The sequence below is a fragment of the Poecile atricapillus genome, chromosome 4 (assembly GCF_030490865.1).
Source record: "Poecile atricapillus isolate bPoeAtr1 chromosome 4, bPoeAtr1.hap1, whole genome shotgun sequence".
Lineage (NCBI taxonomy): Eukaryota > Metazoa > Chordata > Aves > Passeriformes > Paridae > Poecile > Poecile atricapillus.
In genome coordinates this window covers 4,232,786-4,245,766 of record NC_081252.1, presented here as the reverse complement: position 1 = coordinate 4,245,766, position 12,981 = coordinate 4,232,786, and the positions used below count along the sequence as shown (strand labels likewise).

At 43.4% G+C, this 12,981-nt stretch overlaps 1 protein-coding gene across 2 annotated transcripts in view; it reads left to right on the top strand.

Moving 5' to 3' along the window:
• Nucleotides 1-12,386, top strand: part of ARSJ (arylsulfatase family member J) — a 34,250-nt gene extending 21,864 nt beyond the window's left edge. For both annotated transcript variants that reach the window (XM_058838516.1, XM_058838517.1), the window contains one exon: nucleotides 9,856-12,386. In XM_058838516.1, the coding sequence (XP_058694499.1) occupies nucleotides 9,856-11,257 (1,402 nt within the window). In that variant the 3' untranslated portion in view covers nucleotides 11,258-12,386. The remainder of the gene's footprint in view (nucleotides 1-9,855) is intronic.
• The last annotated feature ends 595 nt before the right edge of the window (nucleotides 12,387-12,981 follow it).

The window sequence follows — 12,981 nt, the reverse complement described above, 5'->3', positions numbered from 1 at the left end:
TGGACTTGATCCTAAAGGTCTTTTCCAACCGTGGATCACAGTGAGCTGGTCTCATACCTGCTGAAGTTGCTTTGTTCCTTTTGAGTTCCACCATGGTGCTTTCAATGCAGACATTTTACTTCCCTTTTGAATGCTGTACTATACAGTGTGTGCTATCTCTGATGTGGTTAAAAATTGTCACAGAACTGACTGACAGCCCTGCAGCATTGCTCCCCACTCTTCTCCCTGTGCTACAACACCACACTTACATCCACTCAGACACTGGCAGTGAAAGCAGTTCCTTTCCGTGTGGAATCTCCCCTGTGAGTAAACAAAGATGTTCCATTTCCCCGTGGTGTCAGTCAGGAACCTGTCATGTGGAACCCAGGTTAATGCAATACCTCGTTATCTTCATCTATTATTTCTTTGGGAACCACACACAGGGCCTTGTCTTGATCAAAACTGAACTCAAATGTTGTGGTCAGATCTGAAAAAGGGGTTTTCATATAGTATTTCTCAGGAATCAGGAAATAGAAAATCCAGCAGCCAGCAATATGTGACAGAACTCATACATAACTGGTGGCAATCACTGTAAATAAGCAGGTGCCTGTAAGCACTGTATTTTGACAAGTCCAGTTACAAACTGGCTTAGCAGCAGTGTGAGGCTCATTTGCATCCTGCCACCTCTTTTATCAGGACTAAAAAGCCCATTTTGAGCTTTAGCTGTGTTGTGAAACAGACATAGTTCCATCCCTGCTCAAAGGGATGAGCAGCAGAAGAGACTCAGAAACTGATATCAAAGTGTCAGAAGGACAAAAGAACTGGAGGTCAGTGGGGATGCTCAGGCTGAAAACTGTGCAGAACCCAGAAGACAGCATCTCTTGGCTCCCAGCCCTCCCTCCCTTTCAAGGCAAGGTTATTCCTCTCACTAATGATTCAGTGCCACTGCTGCTGCCAGCAAATGTCAGCCCAGAAAACCAGCGAGATTGCTGAAAAGTCAAATTAGGGTGGCTTTTTTTTTCCCAGATAAAGCTGTTGTTCCTATTATCAGGGCTGTAGCTTTTCTGGGAAAATTACTCTGGAGTGGCATGAAGCAATTGTGGGTGTTGTCTGTCCCTGTAGGGAGAGCAGCAAACAGCATCGCTCTCTCACTGCCAAGAACGAGACCTTAAATGAGGGATCCAGGTGGGCAGCACAGCCTCTGTGAAACTGCAACTTAGATTGTGTAATTCAACTTAGATTGTGAATGACACTCTCAGTTCTGAATAACACCTTATCATTTCATATGCAGCAGCATCAAATGCCACTGGCTGAAATGCATAATTAAACTGTAAAGACTGACAGCAGGTATCCTGCTCTCAGGCTGCTGTGCTGTACACGGGGGGTGAAGGAGAAGATAATGATTTCCTTTTGATGCACATGTACACGTTTTACAATGATGTTATGTGATGGAATGCAGTAAGTAGAACAAATAGAATGACCAAGTTGAGATGAAAGAGAAATAATCATCCAAGAATATTTCTTAATTAATCAACATTCCCAATGAACCTCCACATGAAAAAAAGGAGTTTGGTGCATTAATTCACGGACTCATTTTGATACTTTGATGACTCTGAGCAAAATTTTACGTAGAAGTATATTCAGTTGAAATTGATGTAATTATTCTTTTACTGAAATTGGTACATATTGATTAAAGGGGGCAGAATCTATTCTGTGTCCTGGAATAGTCTTGGAGACAGTTGAGCTTGAGACATCTCACAGAGCAGGATAATAAAAATATTATAAATCCTGAAGAGGTGTGGCTGTTACCACTTGATCTTCATACTCTCACAATAATAATTTATCTCTAGTTTTAAATTACTGTCTGTAAGACTTGTCCAGGGGTTCAAAAGAAACTTAATGGCCTATGATACACTTATGCTCACTAGAGCAGTGGAACTGTGATGTTCTCCAATGTCACACTCAGAAACGGTGTGTTTATGTAGTTGGTCAGTGGTTAATAAAAAATTACAGCTGTCACAAAGTTTGGATGTTGTGAAGGTAATCTAAAACACTTCAGATGTCTCTGAAGTACCACATAGCCCTAACTTTTTTCAATGTCATAATGTTCTTTAATTATAAAGCAATTACCTCTCTCAAATGATACCATATAAGCCCGTGACGTGGTGGTTGTTAACCTGTATTTTACATCCTGTCTGTTTGCCCTCAGTCATCCTTGCTGTCAATTCAAGGTCATTTTCCAGCATTTAGATTGATATAGGCTCTAAGTGCTGGATGTATGAATAATAGATAAGGACAGTTCTAATTCAGAAATGGTACTAAATGCTCAAAATGAGTACTTTAATTAGAGAGTAATGTAAGACAATAACTGTTTGGCTGCTACCTTAAGGGCTGCCATCAAGTATGTCATTTTTATGAGAGATGTCTTCTTATGAAAGGCAACCATATAGTGAGTATCTTTCACATCCCTGAGGTGACTCACTGAATAAATCCTTCCTATATAAAGATGAACCAACTTTCCTAAACTGTCACAGGATTAGGTGGAAAATATTTCACACATGTGCATGGCAGGCTTTCATTTTTGGTCATGTAAAAAGTCTTGTGTTATTTTAAATATTAAATTATTCTTTTAGACAGAATATGAGACACCTTGAAGTTTGCTCTGTCTGTAACAGAGACTATTCTGGGATATTAGGAGGCTCAGGGGTGCTGTTCTCCCAGCAGAGCAGAGAACAGTCTGGAATGGAGGCACCTCTCCTTTACAAACTGGAACCTGCTGTGTCCCTGTCCTGGCAAGCTGCTCCTGCTCCAACCTCACTTTGGGAGTACCTGAGGGGGGGATTCTTCTGCACACCATTTTTAGATTCCATTTATCTCCTTTTCTTGTTTTTTCTCCTGCAGGAATGACCACAGCAGGACTACAACTTGGTCTCTAACTAATCGCAGAGTCATTTTAAGTTTCTTTCCCTTGGAACATGGTGATTAGGTGTCATATCCGCTGGGATCTGCTGTTGCTGAGAGCCCAGAATTTGGTGGCGGGGTCTGGATTTGTGGTTGGCATGCAAAGCATTTAGTCAAATTGTTTTCTTTCCATGTCACTCCCATGTAGACATGAAACCGCCAGCGCCAATGATGCAATCACACGTTTTCCTCCCCTTTTCCCTAAATGAATTACAGTGATAAAGCTGGAAATGTTGTGCTCTGTTTCCACAGCTGCAGCAAACTGGGAGCAAAGAAAACAATAGCTGCATATACACATGTGCATTCCAGCTGCTGCCAGCTCCCACTTAGCCTTGCTATCCTCCCATTGGAGCAGATAAATTGCCTCCATGACAGGAAAGGTTGGTAGCAGATAAGCTGCCAGTATAATAATGTTTGGTGTGAAAATACTAATTGCAACTTAATTTGGAGGGTAATTTAAAGTTCAAGCTTCTGGAACCAGGGAGAGTAGCCCTGAGGAAACGCAGATGAAGGTTTCTGTTCCTTTTCCCTCCCAGCTTGGTCCCACAGCCAGATATTTTTCCTTTAAAGCTCACAACTCTGGAGACAACAGTTGCTTTCCCGCTGTTCCCTGAGATCTGCCTCGCTCCAGGGGTGCCAGTTGCATCTGCAGGAGATGGGAAGATAAAAGAGAGAGGATCTGGTGCGAATCCTGGGGATGTAAAACTGTTGGAATATAGAACCATGGAGAACAGCATTTTGTGACCAGTTTTCAAGCATTTCTAGGTGCCAGGTGATAAAAATCCATTTCACAATATAAACAATATCAGGGTGTAAGCACATCATTTAAATGACCAAATGCTAGGGCTAGTGTGAGATCAGAATTTCGAAATGATTCTGAGGTTGAGTTCATGCATCAAAATCCAAATGGCATTTGGTGAAATAAGGATACCTCAACTCCTCTAAGTCCTTGGGCAAAAGGTCATGGGAGCAAAACTGCTAACGTTATTAGTCTGCAAGGAAATTGCTACTTTATTTTTCTTTTCCTGAATTTGATAGAAGAGTCTTAACTGATTTAAAAACAACAATGAAAAACTTGAAAGTAGGGCAAGATACAGAATCTCCCAAATGACATATATGCAATAGCATTGCCAGAGTGATAAAACAGTAAATAATGGGAGTTAGACTTTTTAGGTAAACACTTGGTTTAGAAGTAGATACTTTTTCTGCTCTGATTTATAAGCACATAAAAATTCAAGGAATACATCTGTGGATGAAATGTGAATGTGTGTGTGTGTCTGAGTGAACGCTTCAGGTTTGATTTGTGTGGGCTGACACAGTGAAAGTCTCTGAGGGTTTGGAGTTTGCATTTAGTCTTTAGTGATGCATTTTCTTCTCTGATCCATTCACACTCAGAACCCACTTTCCCCCAAAATCCCGAAGTCATAAGCCAGAAGATAAAAATGGCTAAATGATAGATAATGAATGATAGATCCAATACAGAAAACTGTGGTTTTCTGCCATTTTTGAAAGCTGAAATATGCACTTAGGTAGCGTAGGCTCAGGGCTCCTTGGCATAAGCTCTGAGCAGACTATGTTGCATGAAAACTTTCATGCTGACATTTAGGAGTGTTTCCCATGGGATTATACACAGTTGCCATGGACTGTAAACACTGAAGAAATGAGATAGATGGGACTTTTCTTAACCTGGTCTTGTCCAGAGCAGATAGTGAATGTGCTGCCCTAAAGAGTGCCAAGGTGCCACCGCCTGCTTTGGCTCTCGTGGGAGCTTGGCAGTTGGAAATCAGCAGAGTCAAGACTTGTTATCAGTCTCTAAGTTAGGAAAAGAAGGGAAATAGGAAGGACATGAACATTTAGAAAATTTTTTGCTTATCAGCAAATTGACTTAATAGCGATGAGAGAGAAGCACTGTGGCTACACACTCTGGCTTTGTTGTTATCAGTCTGAAGGGACGGGACTTGCTGATGGCTCGGCAGCAATTCATCTCAGGCTGTGATGGCTTTATTTGCATCTCATTTAAATCAGCTCAGCCCTACCCTCTGCCCCAGTGTCTCCTGGATCAACCCTTTTCCAGCTTTACTCTGAGTTTAGTTTTAAACACCTCAGCGTATGCAGCATGAAGCATTTTGTTTTCATGGCATACATTTCTGCTGCAGAGGCATTTTGTGTGATTCTTTCACGCTGCTCCATATCCAACATGCCCATGATCAGGATCCCCCTGCCCTGCTCTTCACCAGCCTGGGTGGAAGACTGACAGCAGAAGAGTTCCTTTTTCCCTCACAAGCTGAAAACAACTTTGAGATGACTCAGAGTGAACGTCCCTGCCCAAAGTAACAACTTTTTCAAACATGTAGGGCTTGTGGGCTCCATGCTAAAGCCTCAGTCCACTATAAAAATGTCCTTGTTGGATCTGGTTTCTCTCTCTGGTGATTGTGTCCTGCTGCTGGTGATTTGCTGGTGGTAAGTGGAATGCTGGGGTTTTTTCCCCCCACTAACTTGGACCTCTGAGGACTGAGGGCCCTTAAAATGACATCTTTCTCTATTTTCTATTCACCTGGAATTTCTCTGTTTTAGCTGTTGTGTTATACAAATAGTTTCAGGGGAAATGTCAAAGACTGTTCTTTAGTAACCCCTAAATCTATATTCTAGACTGGTATCTGCATGTTGTATTTTTAACAAGGAAATGCACAATCGTCAATAATTATCCCTTTAATTTATGTAGTGTGCAGACCTCAGTGCTGTCACTCTCTATGCAACTCCTGGCAAATGTGGGGTTTTTATTTAAAGTATCCTTTTCTAAATCCTAGGCTAGAGTTCATTATTTTTAAAATTGAGATTTTTTTTCAACATATCCTGAGCTATGCAAGCATAATAAAAATACATTTTCCACATGTACTAACTAGAGCTATGCTAGCAAAAGTTCCTGAAACTGGAAACTTCCAACTGAGCTTCTTTGTTAATCTTCAGTGAGCCTTAAAAGAATCTCAGTTTGAAGACAATTAATGCAGTATTTGAAAATGGTGAGAGCTTGAAATCAATAGTGTTGTACATGCACATCTCAAAATTAGAAACATCCCAGCTTCTTCCTCAGTGCAGAACCCACCCTGAAGTTAAGGGGGAAAACACTCAATAGAAAACTCCTCAGGGGAAGATTTTTTCAGGAAAGCTGGTTTGGCCTAGGTCTGTGTAAGGCTGTGTAGGGGATGTGAGGCGTGCCAGGAGAATCTTTCCCTCCACAGCCCCTCAGTCCTGCTCTCTGCTGCGGGGGAATAGCACTGAAAGTGTGCAAAGGTTCTGTCACTGATCTGCTCTGTAGATGAGAACTGGAAACTAACTCAGCGCTACTGAGGGCATCAGAAAAAGGGGAAATAAAGCCTCCCAATGTTAATTCCTCAAGCTCAGGTCTCACTGACTTCAGTGTGCCTGTGGTGATTTACATCCATAACGCTTCAATGTGCAGCTGACCTTCAGCAACTGAATGGTTTCTGTACCTTGAGACTGGAGGTGAGAGTGATGTGAGAGCCAGTGCCTGAGCTTTGTGTCTGAATTAAAACAGGAAGGGAACTTGTGTTGGAAAGGGGTGTTATGAGCTCACACTCAGGAGGGAGGATTTATTTGCTTATTTATTTATTTTACAAACCTTCTGAAATATTTCTCTTAGCATCCAAGAAGCAAAGGGCTATGAAGTCACTGGAGTGCTCCCAGAGGGAGGCCATTGCTTTAAAGGTTCCCCTACAAACAAGAAAACAGCTCAGTGTGTCAGTGAGCCAGCACCGAGCATCTGCCTTGGCTGCAACACTTATCACAGTGGGTTTCACTGTGAACATCTGAACAATACACCAGGAAAACAAAAACAAGAATAGAAAATGCACAAAGAGCCATCCCTGTATAGTGAGGAGAAATTAATTTTTAATATGCGTTTTGTTAGCTGAACATTTCGCACAAATCTTACTTAGTTCCTTGTCATGCAAATTGCAAATTTCAGCTCTTCTAAAGGAGACACTTATGATCCAGAATCTTGGAGGGGTAGGGAGGAGAGCATAGCATGTGCATATAAAGTATTCCCAAGTCTTGAACTCCCCTACTCTTTATACAGGCTCTTAGCAGTTAATGGCCTATATGTAAATAATGCCCAGGAAGGTCAGAGTCTAAAAAATGATGAAATAGATTCTGTGGTCTGTCAGCATTTGCTTAGAATTGACTGGTTACTAGTGCTGAAATTCTAATAATGAATTCCAGACCATTCTCAGTCCTAACTTGCTTTCTGCATTTGGGATTAAATTCAACCAATTTATTCTAAAAAGTGGAAGCCATGAAATCTATAGGATATATCTCACAGACATTTCATGGCTGTTGATGAGCTCATGACTTAATCTGCTAGAGAACACCCCCAAAATCAGCACCTGACTCTTAATCCCTTTATGTTGTGCCTGGTTCAGGTTTTTATTCCTCTTGCACAGTCTAGAAACAGTTTCAAAACAGTTGTTTTGTGACAACTTTCTTATTGCTATTAATGCCATTTGCTTCCATATCATCACTGTCTTTTGCCCAGGTTACTTTGCTTTTCTACGAATGCCCTGCAAATCCTTTGAAAATTAAATACTTTCACTGAAAAAGTAACATTGGCACATAATGGATCAATTAGAAAGGCATGTGGTGCAGGAAAGTGAACAAATCTTGACCATTTTTGTCATAGTGAACAGTCTTCTGATAATCAGAGGTTCATATTTCTTTGAAGCGTTTCTACACTTGAAATATTTTTACTTAAAAAATGTATCGGTTTGCAGGTTTCTTTTTCACACACATGAGTATAAAAATGTGTCTCTTTGTGTGCCTATAGGTATATTCTGAAGCACAGCCATGCCAGAAATAGCACACAGACACACACACACATCTGGGAAACACACCAAAGTCTCCTGCAAAGAGGCAGCAGCAGGGAATAGACGTGCATATAGATGCATGTATGTTATATGTGCACTGTTACCAGCATATTGAATAACTTCCTGAGGGCCCTGCTGGAACAAGATGCAGTGCTGAATAACCTGTATGACTGAGGTTAATTCTTGCTATTTTTTGGTTCAGTATTTGTCAGATCAACAGTGTAGGAATTTCATGCTTGGATCTCTAATTGAGTAGCCCTGGCTGGGGAATCTGCCCGGTGTTTTAGGAATTTCTGATGGGAATTAACCTTGTGTGACTATCATGCTTTCTGTTGTAAGCACAAGAGGCAGACTGGATTTTTGCATATTCTGTGGCTTATTCCCCTCAGGGCCAGCTTCTCAGTTTCCAGATGAGAAGGGTGGTGGAAGGATCCCTCCTGCTCACAACAGGGAAAATCCTGACTTCCAGCAAAATTAGCTTATTATGGAGAAACTGCCCAGCTGGGACTCAGGGCTGACCTTGTGATCGAGGAGGCTGTCAGAGTTAAGGAAGCAGAAGCTGTTGACTAAAATAGCTGAGTGGGGACAAGGACTTTTCCACTTGGATCAAAAAATGGGATTTTACTGAAAGGATTTAACAAGGCGAAGGAAAGGGAAGGAGAAGGAAATGAAATGCCTTGTGGACATAGTTCCCTGAGGAGTCCCAAATATGGAATGAGCCGAAGTATGGGACACTGCATGGTTGTAATTTACCTCTTTTAAGAGGTGAATATTGCAGCTGAACCATGGGACGGATGTGGGACTTGTGTGCGCGTGACATTTCTTTTACAAAAGTGAAATGTAGATCCCAGAAACCCGTAATTTTCAGGGTGTGTTTTAACTCTCTCCTGCAGCATATCCTGTGTTGTCAAGCACCAGCCTGTGAGTTTGGGGACAATTGGGTGGCAGGGCTCCAGGTCTCCAGCCTGCTCTCAGAGACAATGCTGTGCAGAGGGGCTGGCGGGGCAGAGCACAGTGCAGCAAGCTGGGTCCAGAGCAGCACAACACCCAGAGCTTCTGCAGGCACTTAGTGAGACCAGAGCTTCTGGTTCCGTGGAAATTAGCTGCAGAATTAAATGGGAGTTACACAATCCGTACACATTGCCAGCCATTAAAGACAGCTATGGCGCCTTCAAGGATCTTGGCCAGGAAGCCCTCATATGAAAGCAGGCTCTAAGTTATTTATGGACAGGCAGAGCCTAATGGTTTTAATTTTCTAGATAGCTCAGGAGGCTGATCAGATTGGCAACACCAGTAGAATGTGTCAAGAAGCCCCAACTCCTGCTACCACAAATTATTAAGAGCTGGTTTTGGGGGAGATACGCAGATTTGGTGGACTTGGCTGTTCTATGCATGGCTCGGAATTGAACCTATTCTCACACTCGGGGAGAAGTTGTCTTTGGTCTGCTATCTGCTGTTGCATTCTCTTTTTTAGTGTCAAACTGATATAAATATATTTGCCCTTGATTTTTGATACTTACTGCTGCCCGTGCTGGATTCATTTTCTCATCATATGGAGGCCACATGTATTCTTTACACATAGCCTGTAGCGCACTGCAGAATTTATTATCCCATCCTTTAAACATACTGCTCTTACACACTCAAAGCCCAGCATTTTTATATGCTGTAGATACGTTCACCGCTAGCGACTTATGAGGCACTGTAAAAATTGTATTTATCCACATAATTTTCTATAGTCATTGTTAAATAGAGACATGTGGAGGAGAGAAGGGTGCCTCAAAGTATTGGTGCTCCTGTATATGTAGGTATTTTGAGTAGCTCAGACCACGGAGGGAAAGGTTTCATCCCGCAGTGAGGTGAGGACAGATTTCATAGTGTGACCAAGCTGGTTTTTGAAAGCAGCACACACAGGCATTCTGAAGTATTTCCAGAGAAGGCTGTGGCTTGCCTAAGGATATTTTCTGTTGGGGTTAAGGTGTCCATACACCTGAGCATTTCCTCCACCAGCCTGATGCCTGTCTCCTCCCACCTCCAGGTACCAGATCCACACGGGACTGCAGCACTCCATCATCCGACCAACGCAGCCCAACTGCTTACCTCTGGATAACGTCACGCTACCTCAGAAGCTGAAGGAGGTCGGGTACTCCACACACATGGTGGGCAAGTGGCACCTGGGGTTCTACCGCAGGGAGTGCATGCCCACACAGAGGGGCTTCGACTCCTTCTTCGGCTCACTCCTGGGCAGCGGCGACTACTACACCCACTTCAAGTGCGACAGCCCCGGGATATGCGGCTACGACCTGTACGAGAACGACAACGCCGCCTGGGACCACGACAACGGCATCTATTCCACGCAGATGTACACGCAGAAAGTGCAGCAGATCCTGGCTTCTCATAACCCCAGGAAGCCCATTTTCCTGTATATTGCCTACCAGGCTGTCCATTCGCCTCTTCAGGCGCCAGGCAGGTATTTTGAACATTACCGCTCGATAAACAACATCAACAGGCGGCGGTACGCAGCCATGCTGGCCTGCTTGGACGAGGCCATAAACAACGTGACTCTCGCCCTAAGGAAGTACGGCTACTACGAGAACAGCATTATCATTTATTCTTCTGATAACGGTGGGCAGCCGATGGCCGGAGGCAGTAACTGGCCTCTCCGAGGAAGCAAAGGCACCTATTGGGAAGGAGGTATCCGCGCTGTCGGGTTTGTGCACAGCCCCCTCCTGAAAAACAAAGGGTCTGTGTGCAAGGAGCTGGTGCACATCACAGACTGGTTCCCCACGCTGATCACGCTGGCCGAGGGGCAGATCGATGAAGACATCCAGCTGGATGGCTACGACGTGTGGGAGACCATCAGCGAGGGCAGGCGTTCCCCGCGCGTGGACATCCTGCACAACATCGACCCGATCTACACCAAAGCCAAGAACGGCTCCTGGGCCGCTGGCTACGGGATCTGGAACACGGCCATCCAGTCTGCCATCAGAGTGAATCACTGGAAGCTGCTGACGGGAAACCCGGGCTACAGTGACTGGGTGCCTCCGCAGGCCTTCAGCAACGCGGGTCCCAACCGCTGGCACAACGAACGCGTCTCCTGGTCAGCCGGGAAAACCGTGTGGCTCTTCAACATCACGGCCGACCCCTACGAGCGTGTGGACCTGTCTGCCAGGCACCCAGAGGTGGTGAAGCAGCTGCTGCGGAGGCTCTCGCAGTTCAACAAGACCGCGGTGCCCGTCCGCTACCCGCCCAAGGACCCTCGCAGCAACCCCAAGCTCAACGGAGGAGTCTGGGGGCCGTGGTTTAAGGAGGACGATAAGAAAAAGAAGTCAGATAAAAGCAAAAGTGCAAAGAAGCAGAAGAAGAGCAAGAACAAGAAGAAAGCCAGTCGGAAAAAGGGGCAGTCGTTTCACTGCCGGTCACGTCTTGCTGGTGGGTAAACTCTAAGCAGGCTCCTTGGCCAGGCCTGAGTCAGCCTGGCCCCACTTCTTTAACTTTTGATGGAATGGACTAGAAATGCCAGTTCTGCACTGTGGATGAAAGTTGTCATCTTGTAATTTTGTCTCAGATTCCACCAGCGCAAGATGCTTTAACACTCTGAGTGACCCTGTGACAGACTTGCTCCTCCACAGGATGAGTGGTCCTCACCCATCACCAGACACATTCCGGATAACAGCAGCGATAGTGTCTTATTCTAGGAGACTTAGCTTTGATGGACAAATGATGGTTCCTTGCCTTAATTATTAGCTGGAATCTTTGGAGAGCATGGAGATGTCAGTGACATCAAACTGACAGATAGTTCAGAAGGAGAAAGGAGAAACAAAACCAGAGAACCTCTGTGGGTCAGTGTTGTCATCAACCTATGACCTGTTTGGATACAACACAGCAAAAACCGAAGCCATCAGGCTAACTTTGTTGAGGTGCTGGGGAGGGGGACATGATAGGAGGAAAGCTGCTTTAAATTAGATTTTGTCCATATTAAATAATTCTGAAATATTTTTAATATTTCCTAGATGTGCTGAGCTCCCCCCATTTGCAGTACAACACATGACCAACGAGCACACGCCACGTGTAATTTATTGCAAGCATAGACCAAAATGCATCGCCAAAGTGAATGTAGTATTTAAACACTTTAAGATAACTCTACAACTATATGTAAAAGATATAACTTATTTTACAGCACAATCCTTATTTCTCTTCCATTAAAACTTCCTGGCTGATGCAAGGTACTCACGTGGGTGCCGGGGTTGTTGGGTTCTTTTAGCATTGACTTTTTAAATTTTATTTCCACCCTGTCAATGAGAGTTTATTTAACAGATTCATCTCCTCAGAGTACTGTAAACCAAGGAAATACTGTATACACTGCTAGGATGAGGAAGGAGAGCAATTCAGGTGCGTCACTGCGTTATATATTTACCTTGAGCGGTTTTGAATGTAACAAAGGGTTTATTTAATTTAGGAGTCCCGTGAATATTGTTCAGTTTCTGTACAGAGGCTAGGCCATCTTGATGTTGGGGGGGAAAATTCTACTTTAAACCTTTTATTTATGTACCTATTAAAATAGTTTATTTTTATGGCATTCATAAAAGCGGTCTGCCTCTTTTTTGCATCTGAGATAGAAATTCTGGTCTAGTCTGTTTTAAACAAACTCAAGTAAGCTGTTTTATTAATATTATTTTTGGTGCAGGGATGTTGTCTGACATTTTGCTTCTGAAACAGAATTTCTTCTCCCAATACGTATATCATTTGAGACATGCTTCAAAGTTTGCCCTTTTCCATGGATGATGGATGCATGGACTGGCTGCGCATTCCTGGTGGTCTGTGGTAATTGATAAAATGCACACACACATATAAGCTTCAAGATGAATTATGTTAAGTGAAATTGATGATTCATTTGTTGAATGGCTATGACGTATTTTGGTAAAATTTCAGATAAGTCTGTTTTTCGGCAGTGTGTCACTTAACTCAGGAACTATATAAATGGATTATGGTTAAAAAATTGAGCATTCCTAAAATCAGTGTACACAGACATCTGAATGAAATACAACTGTCCAGCACTCCAGCAAGCCATGACCTTTTCAAAAGGCAACTAACTGCAGGTACCTACTGCCAAACCTGGCAAATTGAATACTTAAAGCTATAAAGCAGAATAAAACTGCCCTTA